The sequence below is a fragment of the Sitophilus oryzae genome, unplaced genomic scaffold (assembly GCF_002938485.1).
Source record: "Sitophilus oryzae breed Bouriz unplaced genomic scaffold, Soryzae_2.0 scaffold_374_pilon_pilon, whole genome shotgun sequence".
In the NCBI taxonomy this organism is placed as follows: domain Eukaryota; kingdom Metazoa; phylum Arthropoda; class Insecta; order Coleoptera; family Curculionidae; genus Sitophilus; species Sitophilus oryzae.
In genome coordinates, this window is record NW_022146945.1 from 454061 (window position 1) to 470752 (window position 16692).

Consider the following 16692-nt stretch of genomic DNA (forward strand, 5'->3'; position numbering starts at 1 on the left):
TGTCATTAATTTCTATAGCCAGAAAAAAAACTACTTACTTCTCAACTTCTGAATTACCACTACTTGAACTTCTAAAACGTTTTTTCTCATTTGGACTACTGTTAATATATTTATGAAAAGAAACATTATATAATACATTAAACTTAATGCTATGTGAAGAAAAACTGGAGAGCTTATTGGAATATTTGTGAAGTGAAAATAAGGAAAAATTAATTATCCGAAGAGCTCTCAACATTGCAAAACATTACAAAGTATATACATACCCTTGTTGATCTTTTTCGTTGCCCGTACTAGGTTTGAAAAATGATCTAAAATATTTATTCTTAAACACAGTTTATATTCTCAAATAATACATACGTGATGCTTTTTTGAGATAATTTGTTCGACATATTTTAATCTGAAATAAAAATAGCACTTTAATGTTGCACAAATAATAGACTCATAAATGAAAAGAAGTTTTAATTAGTGTACTGAAAATAATTAATAATTAATACGTTATTCGTTATTTAATAAACACCAGTAAACACTTGTTTACGTTTTCCAGGGCGCCAATAATTTATAATTTGTAGGTTAATTTTGCGACATAGATTAATAGTAAAAATTTATATGCTCATCATAGACCCGTGTCATAGACTGATTCTATGGTAGCCTTACCTATAGTAATGGGAAGAAGAAATGAAAATCACTTTTATTCGATATCGATAAATAAATGTATCAGATTGGCTCCCATCTCCCATGCTAATTGGAGATTATTTTTTATCACCGAATATTACTTTGTTACCTTAGATATTATTGCTCTGAGATTTGACCAGAATTTGACCAAGTACTCAAATTACCCAGATTCAAATAGTTATTTTTGGTCAAGACTTTTGGTTACGAACCAGTTACGAATAAAAAAATTACTAATTTTTACTCGTATCTACTTTTTTAAGTTTTTTTAATTTGAAATAATCAATATTTCAAACTAAAAAATGTGTGAACTCTTCGAAATAACTATACAGGGTGTCCCAGAAATAAGTGCAAATATTTTAAGGGGTGGTAGATCTCGATAAACGAAACATATTTTCTCTTTATCGTTTTTCAAATAAGTCCAAAATAACGAGTTATTTTACTTTGAACGTTTCCAAAAAAAATGATTATTTTTTGCTAAAATTTTGAGAACCACTGGATCTTTTCTGGATTTTCTTTCTTGTAAATTTAATCTAATACCATAGTTTAAGGAAAAGAGTAGTTGCACTCTCGCAAATATGTTCTGCCAGTTTTTGCAATCTGTCGAATATCGGCAGATTGCAAAGCGTTTCAGTTGAATTCCGTCCACAGAACACAGAACACACTAAATTCCGTCCGTCGAGCTGCGAGGGTCAAGTCACGTTCGAGCGTTTGAGTCCCAGCACAGAGACGTATTGACAAAAAAATGAGTGCCTTCTCTGTGCTGCTATTAATTGTAGTTATGCTTTGAGTTTTTTTAGATTTCCATCGGATATAAATCGGCAAGCTGATATCGGCATATGATTATCAATAAACATTTAATTATATTTAGCTGAGATATTATGTAAAATTAATTAAATGTTATTATTTTTTTTAGCATGTGGTTATATTTTAAAAATAGTTTTTTAGATATACAGGTTGTCTGAAATATGCGCATGAAAATATTTTTTGGTCAGGGGATTTGCCATAAAATTTTCATTCCAATAATAATTTACGAGATAATTTATATAGATTGGTTTTTGCAACAATTTTAGAGTAAATATTTTGTACATCTAAAGTCTCCGCAAATTATTCATATGTTTTAATTGAAAGAATTTTATAATAGCATAAGCTATTATAAATTTAGTGGACTGGATTTTTTTATGTTTTTTATATTTTATTTATTTTTTATTATAAGTGGTCGTAATATAACGATATTCAAAATATTATAGACAAAATATTGAGTTTATATTTGAGGGAAGAAAAGTGCCACACCTCTAGCTTTAAACCACCATAAAATATACAGTGTGGCCCATTAGTGCGAGGAAGTCCAATATCGTCGTCGTTGTCGAAGGTGTGAAAAAAGTTTTATTCATATGTTTCAAGGTTTATAAAGGGGCGTATCCTAAAATATTTTGTTATATCCAGGGTGTCACACAAAAAAGTTATGGTAAAATTAGTTTTATTTTTTTTAAACTGCCTAACTAACTGCACCCCCCCTCCATTTTTCTGTAGATAATCGGATTCGGCTTAAAATTCTGCATATAGTACACTATCTTTATTTGAATCTTTCTACAGTATTGTCATTCTATGACTTATTTACTTTGGTTAAAAACATTATATCCGAAAAGTTATAAAAAACTAGAGTGAATATAACTTTATTAACACTTGGCTTTATTATAGCCAAAAGTGTTAGAGGCTATTTTCCTAAACAAGGATAACAAATCCGCGTAGAAAAATTTACATTATTCTATATAGGGTATTTTTTATGGCGTCACCAAAATCGGAATATTTAAAATGGTATATCTCAATTTTTTTAAATGCAACATTCTGTATATTATTTTTCTGTCAGATGCAAAATTAAAAGTGAACATTTTTTTATTTAAAGTGTTTCTAAATTTTTAACGGTTTCGCAGATATTCGCAGTATTATATTATATATGGCTCTTTCAACAGTAAATTTTTATCAAAGCCACGTAATACGATCTTTGTCTGATATTTTATCGTTGAAAATCCCATATGTAATGAAATACAGAAAATATTTGCAAAACGGCCAAAAATTTAAAAACATTTTAAATACAAAAAATGTTCACCTTTTAATTCTACGTCTGAAAGAAAAATAATATACAAGGTGTTGCATTTAAAAAGAATGAGATACAACATTTTAAATATTACGATTTTGGTGACGCCATAAAAATACCCTGTATACGGTAAAGTAAATTTTTCTACACGAATTTATTCTGGTATGCTTCATGTTTAAGAAAACATAGCTAAGTATTAATAAAGTTCACTCTAGTTTTTTACCACTTTTCGTATATAATGTTTTTAACCAAAGTTTTAGTAAATAAGAAATAGATTAGCAACACCGCAGTGTGCTTTAAATAAAGACAGTGTACTATAGCATAATTTTATGCCGAATCCAGTTATTTACAGAGAATTAAACTTGCTTTAAATAAAAAAAAAGTCGTAGAAAATCTCTGAAATAGATAATAATATAAAAATATGTCATTATATATTTTTTCCGCATTTCTTCCCATCAGAAGATTTTCAGATACAGAATAATTGTTACCTACACGAAATGTGAAAATATTCTGTTTTCAAGCAAGTTTTTACTCGATGATCATTTTTTTTATTTTATTTTATTGTGAACTCATATTTTCCTAAATACATATCTGTGAAACTATGGCGAGTGCCACGTCTATCCTTTGCCTAGTTAATAGACCACGACTATACAGCTACGTCAGTGGTCACGGGAGGCGAGAACAAGGTCATATAAAGTGGCAGAAAAAGAACAAAGGATTTGACAAGGAGTAAAGCTACTAGTTTTCTTATACTATGCTAATACCTATGTTGCCATACTATCAAGAAATTATGTTTTTTAACTAAAAACTAAAAAATCTCCAAAAAATTTTCAAAAAATTTCGAATTTTAAAAAAAAAAATTCGCAAAAAAAACCTCATAGGCGTGTTTCTGCGGTTAAACTATACTGCCAGTTAAAATACTTGCACTTATTTCTGGGACACCCTGTATAATTCGAAATAATTTGCTAATTATCTATATTATACCCTCTATAATTATATAAGTACCGAATAACTTATTATTTTCAAGAATCGTTTTTAATTTCTTACGCATCTTATTTCAATAAAATATTTGTCTTCGTTTTCAAGATATTTTATTTCCCGTTTTCCTGGCTAGAAAATGTATGACTTTTAGATATTGCCTGTGATATTACTTTGGCAAATAAAAAATCACTCAAACCAAACCAAACCTAAGGAGAAATTTATTTAGGTAAATTAAAATTTATTTTGTTGACCTAAAAGAAGTTACGAAAACGTTAATCAGGAGCCGACTGGCTTTTTACATATTTATAATAGCACATATCAGACGCTTATAAAAAGTTTCTAAGCTACCTACTGTATCTTAATTTATTTTCCAGAAAATGATTATTAATAGTAAAAATTCAGTAATGAATTCAATGAATTTCATCAAGATACAGGGTGTTTCAAAAAACATGTGCCATCTCTAGTGGGGAGATTCCTTCATGTAAAAATAAGATTTATTTTTCATATCAATATATATAGGTCCGATTCTGCTTTGTTTTGTAGCTACAGGGTGTTATACAGTATTAATATCTTTCGATTTATTAGAATTTTGTCCCAAGTACTTTTAGTGACTCGAATGAAATTTTAAGGGTAAAAATTACCATAAGTGCTACATATTTTAATGATAAAAAAGTGCATATGGGTTATAACTAGAATGTTTCAAAAAAAAACATTTGCGCTACCGACTTTCTTCTTTTGATATCAAAATTATGTAGGCCGTTTAATGCCAATTAAAACTTATCTCTTGATATTTTGTCGAATTCGGCCTCCTTGATGAGATAAACGTAATTTTATTAATCGCAGTTGATAAAATTATATAATAAATTGTTTATTTATTAATTATACAGGGTGGTTCGCACTGTATTCCGGAAACTTCGGCAGCACATTTTGCAGAAAAAAATAAGTAAAAAAGTTCGTATAAATGTATGTCCTAAAAGCTTAGTTTTGGGGATACAGGGCGTAGAAAATTTAATTTTTATTTCGAGTTTTTCCAAATAATTTCTGAAGTAACGTAAATATTTGGATGAAAATTGGTGTCTGGGAGTTTTTTGACATGAGAAATTTGATTTTGATGTTAATATGACTCCTATTTGTAGAGAGCGCCACCTACATGTGTTTTAACTGTTTTGAAGAGTAATAACTTTTCGTCCGTACCTGTATAAAACTACTGAGTGAAAAAATATACATTTCCATGATTTTCTACGTAAAAAAAGTCTCTTGGAAAAAATCGCTACGAGCAACCATTCTCAAGATATTTAGATTGGAAACAGTCAATACATGTCATTATTGACAAAAAATAAACATGTTGAGTAGGTAGTTATTTGATTATTGAGTAGGTAGATAAATTTGAGAACTTTTTTCTTTTTTTCTATTTTTTTAAAATTAATCATAAATTTTTCGGCGAAAAAAAAATGACAAAACAAGTTCTGTTGAACTTTTGGAACAAACACATTTCAAATTTATGATTTCAGTCTAATAACTATTTAGTCAACATGTTCAATTTATGTCAATCATGACAGGTATTGATAATTTCGATTCCAAATATCTCGAGAACCATTCCTCGTAGCGATTTTTTCCAAGATACTTTTTTACGTAAAAAACATCGTACATTTATATTTTTCTACTAAGTAGTTTTATACAGGTACGAACGAAAAGTTATTACTCTTCAAATCAGTTAAAAATATGTAGGGGGCGCCCTCACAAGTAGGAGTCATATTGACGTCAAAATCAAATTTCTCATGTCAAAAAACTCTTAGACACTAATTTTCATCCACATATTGACGTTACTTCAGAAATTATTTGGAAAAAATCGAAATCAAGATGAAACTTCTATATCCTGTATCTCCGAAACTTTAAGCATTTTAGGACATACATTTATTTATACGAACTTTTTTACTTATTTTTATCTGCAGAATATGCTGCCGAAGTTTCCGGAATACAGTTCGGGGTAATGGTGTGGATCCGGTGGCTGACCTTGAAATGAGTTTTTGCTGTATATAGTCACAGACACTACGCAGGCGCACATCTTCGATGTTGCCAGATTGCAAGTTATTTTGGAATTATTTTCAGTAGAAAACAAATATGTGCTTTTCAGTGTGTTTTGTCAATATATACAGTATGATCGAAAAAACAGCGTCTAGTTGGCTAGGAAATGACGATTGAGGACATTTCCCATATAAAATGACTGCGATCTTCATTTCATAGTCATCGCTGACGCTATTTTTTTCAATCATAGTACGCGGTATATATTTCTATTATTATTTTAATATTTCGCACAACACGTGAAACGTGAATGCTTATTATGTATTTTCATAGTCAATAAAATTAAATAGAAATAAAATTCTAGATTCCTATAATTAATCTAATTGCTCTAGATTATAATGCTACGTTTAAAAAGTGCTTTATTAAAAATTCGGGAAATTAAAAGGGATGTGTCCAAGTTTTTTCTTTTTTTTTTTAATTTTTAAATGCTGTAGCTCCATGTCATGTTCATAATAGTTTTTTTTAACATTCCATCAAAACTACGGAGGCCTTAAAAGGCCTTTTAGCCTCCGTAATTAAAATTGTAGAATCATCAGCTTCAGCAACATTTACAGTTACCTTGTTTAATTCTGCTTATACATATATTGCATTAATTTTTCTGCTACCTTAAGATTTCTCTATTCTTACACCTAATTTATGTGATTTTCTTAGCATAATATGATTTCTAAACCATATTTTTCCTAATGGAAGGATGGAATAGGATATACAAAATTAAGATATATTTTCCAGACAAAGCATAATATTAGTATTAAGTTTAAGACATAACAAATATTATAAGAAAGATCTTAATATAAATCACAAATTAATTACAAACTAATTTTAATTTGGTCTTGTATAAACACAGGTATAAAACTAATAAGATCAAAACTCAACCTTCACCATATTGTCAAGATTTGGCATTATAGGAACCAAGAAATTACAGTAAATTAAGAAAAAAATATCAAAGTACACGATATTAAATACTGAAATGTATTCTACGACACTCACCATCTCCCTTCTAAAGAGAAAAAAATAAAACATAAAGCTTATTTTAGTCTTATCAACACACTCTTCAATAAAATATATGTTTAAGATTGCTATTAATCCACTAACTTGATATTTTTCGGGAAATTAAAAGGGATGTGTCCAAGTTTTTTCTTTTTTTTAACGTTTAAATGCTGTAGCTCCATGTCATGTCATGAACATTCCATCAAAACTACGGAGGCCTTAAAAGGCATTTTAGCCTCCGTAATTAAAATTGTAGAATCAGCTTCAGCAACATTTACAGTTACCTCGTTTAATTCTGCTTATACATATATTGCATTATTTTTTCTGCTACCTTAAGATTTCTCTATTCTTACACCTAATTTATATGAATTTCTTAGCATAATATGATTTATAGACCATATTTTTCCTAATGGAAGGATGGAATAGGATATGCAAAATTAAGATATTTTAACATTTATTTTCCAGACAAAGCATAATATAGTATTAAGATTAAGACATAACAAATATTATAAGAAAGATTTTAATATAAATCACAAACTAATTACAAACTAATCTTAATTTGGTCTTGTATAAACACAGGTATAAAACTAATAAGATCAAAACTCAACCTTCACCATATTGTCAAGATTTGGCATTATAGCAAACAAGAAATTACAGTAAATTAAGAAAAGAATATCAAAGTACACGATATTAAATACTGTAATGTATTCTACGGCACAAACTATCTCCCTTCTAAAGAGAAAAAGATAAAACAAAGCTTATTTTAGTCTTATCAACACACTCTTCGATAAAATATATGTCTAAAATTGGCTATTAATCCACTAACTTGATATTTTTAAGAAATTATGATACAAACATTATAATCAAAGTATATTATATTAGTAACATTATAGGTAAGATGTTACCTCTATCTCCCATTGACGTGTATTGTTCTATAAGACTCGTCATGGTAGTACCGTATGATCGAAAAAAAACGGCGTCCAGTTGGCTTGGAAATGACGATCGATGACATTTCCCATATAATTTTACATATAAAATGACAGCGATCTTCATTTCATAGCCATCGTTGACGCCGTTTTTATTCGATCATACGGTATTTCAAAACATCAATACATATAATCAAAACTATTGTTGCCTGTAAATAACTAGAAATTAAATAACTTGAAAGAATTAAAATAATTCTAATAAGTTTAAAACCATTAAGAAAAAAATCCGTACATGATAATTTTTAATTCTAATGTAAATATATAAATAAATGTTATTATTATTACAATTTTATATATTCATAATACTTTCATTTCACAATCTTCATTATCTTTCTTACCTTAATTCTGGATATCAAGATAAATCTGAAATTCTAAAATTAATTATAGAATTTGTATTATAATTGATTAACACTCAAAAAAAAATTTTCAACTGCAAATAATTCGAAAATAAACTGCAATTTGGCAACATCGACCATGTGCGCTTGCGTAGTATCGATGATCAAATGCAGCAAATATGGGCTTCAAGGTCAGCCACCGGATCCACACCTTTACCCAGTTCGGACCACCCTGTATATGGTATTTCAGATAATTACAAAAAAAATCTAATTTTAAAAAGTTTTAACATCCTGTGTCCTGTAACTCTAATACTATGCATTTCCAAACCCATGTTTATAAGAACTTTTTTTCATATTTTTTGATGAGGAATCAATGAGTACTTATTTAAAACTTTTGCAAGTTAATGGTACTAATTTTTTTTAAATGTTATCAGAATTGGATCAAGGCAAATTAATAAAATTGCGTTTATCTCATCAAGGAGGGCGAAATCGACAAAATATCAAGAGACAACTTTAATCGGCATTAAACTGCTTATACTATTTCGCTAACAAGAGAAAAAGTCAGTAGCGTACATGCTTTTTTTAGAAAAATATTCCAGTGATAAGCAATATACATATGCACGTCCTTGGTGAATATGTCAACACTTTTTTAGCTTTAAAATATGTCGCATTTATTACTATCAAATACGTTTAAAATAAAGTTATTTAAACGTATTTGATTACTATAAATGCGAAAATTTTATTCGAAATTACTAAGACTGTTAACACCCTGTATCTACGAAACAAAGCAGAATCGGATCTATGTCGATATCAAAAATAAATCTTATTTTTACATGAGGAATCTCCCCACGAGAGATGGCACATCTTTTTTGAAACACCCTGTATAATATTACATGCTTTTATTTACAGGGAAGAAAACACTGAAAATTAAAGAAAAAAAAAGAAGAAAATTTTATTTAATATTATAACACATTTAAAAAATTATATAATGTACAAACGAATTACCCTTACTCTTACTAAATATAGAATTATAATATTACACTTAATATTGTAAATAATATTAAAAAAAAGTTACATCAATTTTCAATTGAATTTTCTTCAGTAGTAGATTCCTCAGTAGATTCAATATCTTGCTGTGTTTCTAGCAATTCATTTTCCATGCAATTCTCAATATTTAATAAATGTTTATCAATAACATTAAGACCACTCAACTCGGACGCTATGCTTTTCCTTGGTATACCTTTATCTTTTCTCGGTTTATGTAGCCTCTTCTCTTTAGGTGGCAAACCACATATTCTCAAATGCTGTTTTAAATTTTTATTGGATTTAAGCACTTTTCCACACTCTTGACACTGTACCCTATTAAAAATTTTCTCATGAAAAGTTTTAGTATGAACCATAAGGTTCTTTTTATATTTGTATTCTTTATTACAATTCAAGTATGAACATTTAAAAGTTTCAATTTCAGAATCATCCGCATGAACCATTAAAGTGTGTTGAGTTAAATGCTGCTTCTGAATGAATCTTTTATCACAAACAGTACATTTATGTTCGACATTTGATTTTAGCTCACAGTCTAATGTCTTGTGCTTACGATAAAGGGCAAAGCGATCAAAGGATTTCTCACAATCGCACACATAAACTTTATGATTTCTTTTATGCCTGAGAAATAAATGATACTCAATAAATCTAATATCACATTTGTCACACTTATATGGGACATCCTTTCCATGTCCTATCATATGAAAATGTAACTGGGTTATTGTTTTAAATCTTTTGGGACAATCTGTACATACAAACTGGAGCCTCTTATCACTATGAACTACTCTAATATGCTTCTTTAATGAATCTTTATTAGCAAGATATTTTCGACAGCCCTCTACAGTACAAGCAACTTCTGTTATGGGTGGTGGCTGTGGGCTTAAGTGACTTATAATTTCATGTCTTTTTAAATGTGACTGACTCGTGTAGCTCTTGTTGCAATTAGGATAATCACATGCATAGGGTCGTATAGCCAAATGAGTAAGTTGATGATTGTGTAATCTACTTGGTCTCATAAAAGCTGCATTACAGTTTGGTTCCGTGCATTTGTATGGCTTGCATTTTTCTTCCTGTTTATCATTAATACCATCCATTTCTTCTCTAGTAAATGAGATAAATTAAATCTAGAAACATATAAATACGAGATACCTAAAGACATACCTTCACAGTCTCCACGCAAAGAGATATTACTGCAGTTAATGGCTGATGGCTGATACATCCATCTATTTATACAATGATACAAAAAACAATTTTTGTATATCACTAAATATCGCTGAAATTCAAAAAAATACCGAGGGTATCTATTATCTATGAACTAGGCAATCCTAAGAGGCAATCCCTTTGAGCAAATTCCGGCAAATTACTATTACCCGTGCTATTACTATATCAAAAATCAAAACCAAAATAACAAACCAACAACTGCCAACTCTGAAACCCTTCTAAAACCAGCTGAAACCAATCAAATCAAATATCAAATCGGTTGTTTCTCTCTCTGATCAAATTCAGATCAAATTTCACATTTCTGTCAAATCAAACTGACCACTGACCATAGATTATATAATAAATATTAAACATTGATCATATATAAATGATGGACGTCTTACATATGCAAATCGATCTTAAACCTTACCCATCCCTAATAATTATCGATAAAGATTATTTCCCCCTCCCTGTTGCGATGATACTTGATATGTCAAATGAATTGTCATTAATGTCAAAGTAAAAATCCTCCATTTGCAAGAAACAAACGTCTTTAACTGCGCGGGGTCGGATGAATATTCAGCAAGTTTGTTTCTATAAATAAGTTTTTAATAAATAAAAAGTATTCTTAGTGATTTGTTGTAAATTTTGGACTAATAATGGCTACTCAACCTCATAGTCGGAAGAGAGTGTGTTATTATTACGACAGTAAGTGAATTTAATTTGTTATAATTCTTTGGTTTGTAGATAATTTTCAATAGAAATAGATGTTATGAAGCTATTTTGTTGTTTAGTAAATTTCTTTTAAAGATTCTAATATCGAAACCGTAAATTTAATTTAGTTTTCTTTGCTTGGTTTGATACACATAGCTTTGACGATTTTCGAAAATTTAAAGCAAGAGCATCATGGTCGACTAGCAGTCAACCGTATTTTTCTCGGAATCTGATTGGCTGGGTCGATATGTTAGGAAAGGATGATGCTACGAAGTACGGTCGACCGTCTCTTAATTGACAGTCCGCCGTACTTTTCTTATTTAAAGAAAATCGTAAAGATACTTCTATGAAAAATATATATTTTTATAATTTTCATTATTTTAATTTTGTAGGTGATATTGGTAATTACTACTATGGTCAGGGACATCCGATGAAGCCTCATAGGATAAGGATGACGCATAATTTATTGCTAAATTATGGGCTTTATAGGAAAATGGAAATTTATGTAAATAATTTATTTAAAAATATTAATCTATTTTTTAATATCTTATGATTTTAATGTAGAGACCGCATAAAGCAACAGCTGAAGAAATGACCAAATTTCATTCAGATGACTATATTCGTTTTCTGAGATCAATCAGACCTGATAACATGGCTGAATATAACAAACAGATGCAAAGGTTTAACGTTGGCGAGGACTGCCCAGTATTTGATGGACTTTATGAATTCTGTCAGTTATCTGCTGGAGGTAAACTTGGTTGCTTTTTCTCAAATAATATAAATTAACAATTATTTGTTTAGGTTCGGTAGCTGCTGCTGTTAAACTAAATAAGCAAGCTTCAGAGATATGTATAAATTGGGGAGGAGGTCTGCATCATGCCAAAAAGTCAGAAGCTTCAGGCTTTTGTTATGTTAATGACATTGTACTTGGTATTCTCGAGTTGTTAAAGTATCATCAGAGAGTACTGTATATTGACATTGATGTTCATCATGGAGACGGAGTTGAAGAAGCTTTCTACACAACTGATAGGGTCATGACGGTATCCTTCCACAAATATGGAGAATATTTTCCAGGTATATTTCAAGGAGTCATCACTTTAGAATATTTTGCGACATTTATTATACTAAATGATTAAGATTTTAATTCAGTTAAATTTTAAATTGTTTTTTTTTCAGGGACTGGTGATTTAAGGGATATTGGAGCTGGTAAAGGTAAATACTATGCTGTCAATATTCCTTTAAGAGATGGAATGGACGACGAAGCATACGAGAGTATTTTTGTACCTATTATCAGCAAGGTTATGGAAACTTTCCAGCCCAGTGCAGTGGTAATTTGATTTGGCTTTAAGGAAAAAATTGCCTGTCATTAAAATTTTTCTTTTTACAGGTACTACAATGCGGCGCTGACTCTCTAACTGGAGACAGACTGGGTTGTTTCAATCTAACGGTGAAAGGCCACGGAAAATGCGTGGAATTCGTAAAGAAGTACAACCTCCCATTCATGATGGTCGGCGGCGGAGGCTACACCATCCGAAACGTTTCCAGAGCGTGGACGTACGAGACGTCCGTCGCTTTGGGCGTAGAGATCGCCAACGAGCTGCCCTACAACGACTATTTCGAGTACTTCGGCCCCGACTTCAAGCTCCACATCAGCCCCAGCAACATGGCCAATCAGAACACTCCCGAATACTTGGAAAAGATCAAGACGCGACTGTTCGAAAACCTGCGCATGTTGCCGCACGCTCCGGGTGTCCAGGTGCAAGCCATTCCCGAGGACGCGATCAACGAGGAAAGCGATAACGAGGACAAGGTGGATAAGGACGAAAGGCTGCCGCAAAAGGATCTGGACAAGAGGATAGTGCCGGACAACGAGTTTTCCGACAGCGAGGACGAGGGAGAGGGCGGCCGGAGGGACAACAGGAGCTACAAGGGCAGGAAACGGCCGCGACTGGACAAAACGGAGAACAAGGAAAGCGAGGAAAAGCCCAAGGAGGAAGTTAAGGCAGATAAAGGTAACTTAATTTTACTACTTGCCTGTACTAAATTAACTTACTAAAAAAATCAATATTAAGTTTTTAGTTTTATTTTTTTAATTATGATTTTTTATTTTTATGTAAATTAATTACTTAATTTACTTTTTTCCTTAAACATATTTCTAAATGGAACGCTGTGCATTTTTGTGCAGTGGGTTTGTCATAAAAAACATATTCCAAAAATACTGTTATAATTGATTTCCTGTTCCCTGCAGCTTTTCGAGTATGTCTATGTTTAAACTAAATTTTTTGGCGTTTTCATTTTTAAACTACTGAATTTTTTTGTTATCGAATTATGTGCCTTGTGTTAGAGGTGGGAATTCTAGTTCCTTGGGAGAAACTAGTTCCTTAGTTCTAGTTCCTCCAGAGGAATAGTTCCTTGAACTAGGTCTTTAGTTCACAATAGTTCCCGACTAACATTGACATCCCCCGTGCTTGCTAATGCGTTTCGTTGTCAGTCAGAACTATTCACAGTATGATCTGTATAATTTTTATAATGTACGGAGATATAACGAGACGTGTAATTGTGTATGTTAAAAACATATAGGGAAGTTTTATAGCAGATAAAAAAAATAAAAAAAAACTCAAAAACTATATCACAAATCATGGAGCAAATATTACAAAAATTTTACGAAAAATTGCATTTTTCCTCACGTCAAGCTTTTTGTTTTTGTCTAAAAATTCAGAATATCTACTTCGTTTTATAAGATATTTCTTAATTTTAGGGACCTAAGAGAAACATTTCCATAAAATATTTAAAAAACAAACTAAAAATCAAAAACAGTATCCACGACAATTTTCTGTGGTAATTACGCCGCGCCGGCTGTGGCAATAGACAAGGCCGAATCCATCGTCGTCGCCTTGTATTATTTCTCGGATCTGCCGACTGAATAGATTCCCGTGAACTAGTCTTTTAATAGTTCCTCTATGTGCGGATTCGATAACATACGGCTGGCACTCCCGACGCCTGCCTAGCATCAATCGCGCTGGCTGATCCATACGTAAACTAGTCTTTTATTTAGTTCCTTTAGGTCCGGATCCGATAACATACGGCATACGGCTGCCACTCCGCACTCCTGCCTAGCATACGTCGCGCTGGCCCGATCCGTTCGTACGTAAACTAGTCTTTTATTTAGTTTAGTTCCTCTAGGTCCGGATCCGATAACGTACGTCTCGCACTCCCCACTCCTGCCTACCATCGGGCTACGCGCGCTAGTCGATCCGTCGCCGTCGCATATTATTCTATATCGGACACCTTTGAGAAACCAGGAACTAGTTCCTTTCATTCCGGGGTCGGAATAGTTCATTGGAACTAGTTCGTTCACGAACTACACACCTTTACCTTATGTCAAACATTAATATTATAATTGTCCAAATATGTTTTTTAAATTTAGTAATAAGCCTTTTATAAAGGGCAAATTTTTTGGTTATCAGGTTTATTGTTTTTAGATTTTAGATGAGTTATATAAACGGTTAATTCGATTTTTTTAAATTATATTTATTAATTGATATATGTAGCTATTTAGTTTTAAGAATTTTTTTGCTTTTTTGATAGGCTTTTTTCTAAACTCCGGATTGGAAAAATAAATTTCTCAGCTAGTCCAATGATCACATTTTTTTTAGCCGACCATACCAACAGGTATGGTAGGCTATTAAGATCGGGAAAAAAAAAATTTAATTTCACTCAAAATGAGTTATTTGGGTGATAAATGACCTAAATACAAAATATTTTCATGGTGTCTGTCTGTCTGTCCGTCTGTAACACGATAACTCAAAAATCGTTAAACCGATTTTAACCAAATTTGGCACAAAAATACTGTGGCACCCGAGAATCTGACCATTAGTTTTTGGGAGGGTGGGGGGTTGGTAAGGGGGTATAAGGGGGGGTTAAAAATTTTAAAAAATCGTAACTCCAAAATTACAGTAGCTAGCGAAACGCGGTTTTCAATTTAAGATTAGGAACAATAATTGCAACAAAATTTGTGATAACATCAAAATCAGTCAAAGTCTCAGTTTTTGAGATATTCCGTGTTTCCGTAGTCCGTTTTTGAGTAAATCCATGTGGAGAACTCGAAACTCCCATCGGACGCGACCCCAGGTGGCGGATAGGGGAAATAACCGCGGACCAAAATTGGAAAAATTCCTTTACTTTGAAACTAAAAGAACTGCCTACCAACTTTTCGGCGCCAATTTTTTTTCGTGAGATGGGATGACATGACTTTATTATGTTTATATCCTTATCTGTAGTCAACTGTATGTGGAATAACTTTATTTTTTCTCATTAGGTACCTTCGTTTTCCATTAAAAATATAATCAGCTATTATAATATTTTTTTAAAAAATAATACGTCTGATCGAAAAAAAACGGCGTCCAGTTGGCTGGAAAATGATGCTCAGTGACATTTCCCATATAAATTTACATATAAAATGACAGCAATCTTCATTTCATTGTAATCATTTCATAGCAATCGCTGACGCCTTATTTTTTGGATCATACGGTATACCGACTGTGTCTCGAAAGTGGCTCACCCCTATAGTTTCAGCTAAATATCAATATCAAAACTTGACATATGATATATTATTCTATTCAGAGTGTCATTTTCTATTGAATAAAGTAGAAATATACCTAGGGTGCCATTTAAAAATCAAAAGTTGTAGTCATTTCCGGTGAAGCAGGAACTGGCCAAAAATAATTCAATTCTAGTCAGTCAGTCCTAATTAATGTCATATACTAACATACCAAATCTCGTATTTTTTAATCTGTAAAAATAAAAAAGTTATAGGGGTGAGCCACTTTTGAGGCGCACTCGGTATAGTATAACACCTGTGAAAGCGCGAGTTAGCTACTGTGTTCTCTGAACATAGCACCATTGATATTTTAATAGGAAATATTCTATAACAACACTCTTTTTACAATTAAATTACTAAAATGCTATACTACACATGCTGTAGTATAGCATCATAGGTGTAATATAATACAAGGTGCGTCAAAACTAGACAAGGTCTTTTTGTAACTATTTGAAATGGAATATTATGTAATTTATAATAAACAAGTGAATATGGCTATCTATATTAAACGTTATGCTTTGATAAGCAATTTTCAAACCTAAAATTGATATTTATTAGTAGTGGGAACTATCAAATGAATACTATCGAAACATTTCGATAGTTGCAATTCATTCGAATAATTCGATAGCTAGTAAGAAAACATTCGTCGAAAACTATTTGATTAAGTAGTAGCAAAATATAAACAACAAATTAGAAGTCAAAATTATTTATATCAAATCCTATTTAAAACCAGGGTTGGCATGATTTAAATCAAATGATTTAAATCATGATTTAAATCAAGTGATTTTTTTGATTTTTTTTAAAAAATCATGATTTTTGGCAACGTTGGTTTATTAAATAATAATAATTACATAACTAATTTGTTATATTAACAACAAATTTTAAAATCATGAAATATAAATATTTATTAATTTTTTAAGCATGCAGTGTAATGGAAGGAAAATATAAATAAAAAATTAGAAATCAAAATTATTTATATTACTTTTATATTACTATTTA

The 16692-nt window shown here is 31.1% G+C and overlaps 3 protein-coding genes across 5 annotated transcripts in view; 1 reads left to right on the top strand and 2 right to left on the bottom strand.

Annotated features, from left to right (window-relative positions):
* The window catches only part of LOC115885097 (DNA ligase 1), a 32411-nt gene extending 31843 nt beyond the window's left edge, over positions 1-568 (bottom strand). Inside the window, exons 1-3 of one of the 2 annotated variants that reach the window (XM_030903883.1) lie at positions 358-568; positions 264-308; positions 39-98 (exon numbers count right to left, since the gene is read on the bottom strand). In XM_030903883.1, coding sequence (XP_030759743.1) covers positions 39-98; positions 264-308; positions 358-389 — 137 coding nt within the window. In that variant the 5' untranslated portion in view covers positions 390-568. Of the gene's footprint in view, positions 1-38; positions 309-357 lie in introns of both variants that reach the window. The other variant, XM_030903881.1, reaches the window with a different exon arrangement.
* Positions 569-9067: 8499 nt separating this feature from the next.
* Positions 9068-10690, bottom strand: LOC115885118 (zinc finger protein 99-like). 2 transcript variants are annotated; one of them, XM_030903906.1, is made up of 2 exons: positions 10341-10690; positions 9068-10275 (listed from the first exon to the last, which is right to left on the bottom strand). In XM_030903906.1, exons 1-2 carry the CDS (start codon positions 10396-10398, stop codon positions 9215-9217), a joined length of 1119 nt encoding a protein of 372 aa, XP_030759766.1. In that variant the 5' UTR covers positions 10399-10690; the 3' UTR covers positions 9068-9214. The 2 variants fall into 2 exon arrangements, with proteins under 2 accessions (XP_030759766.1, XP_030759765.1); XM_030903905.1 differs by having other exon boundaries at positions 9068-10278.
* A 195-nt stretch (positions 10691-10885) lies between these two features.
* On the top strand, positions 10886-13105 carry LOC115885096 (histone deacetylase Rpd3; the record flags this gene model as incomplete). The annotated part of the gene is given in 6 exon segments (XM_030903880.1): positions 10886-11087; positions 11486-11598; positions 11658-11841; positions 11895-12167; positions 12270-12421; positions 12481-13105. Coding segments are annotated over 6 exon segments (1396 nt in total), but the record flags the coding sequence as incomplete, so codon positions are not given.
* Positions 13106-16692: the final 3587 nt, after the last annotated feature.

What these genes read in the sequence shown, in the direction of transcription:
- LOC115885118 (XM_030903905.1), bottom strand. Translation starts at nt 10,398, where the DNA reads ATGTATCAGCCATCAGCCATTAACTGCAGTAATATCTCTTTGCGTGGA. An exon ending in TTTGCGTGGAGACTGTGAAG is followed by an intron (nt 10,279 to 10,340) that starts GTATGTCTTTAG and finishes CATTTACTAGAG; the next exon opens with AAGAAATGGATGGTATTAAT.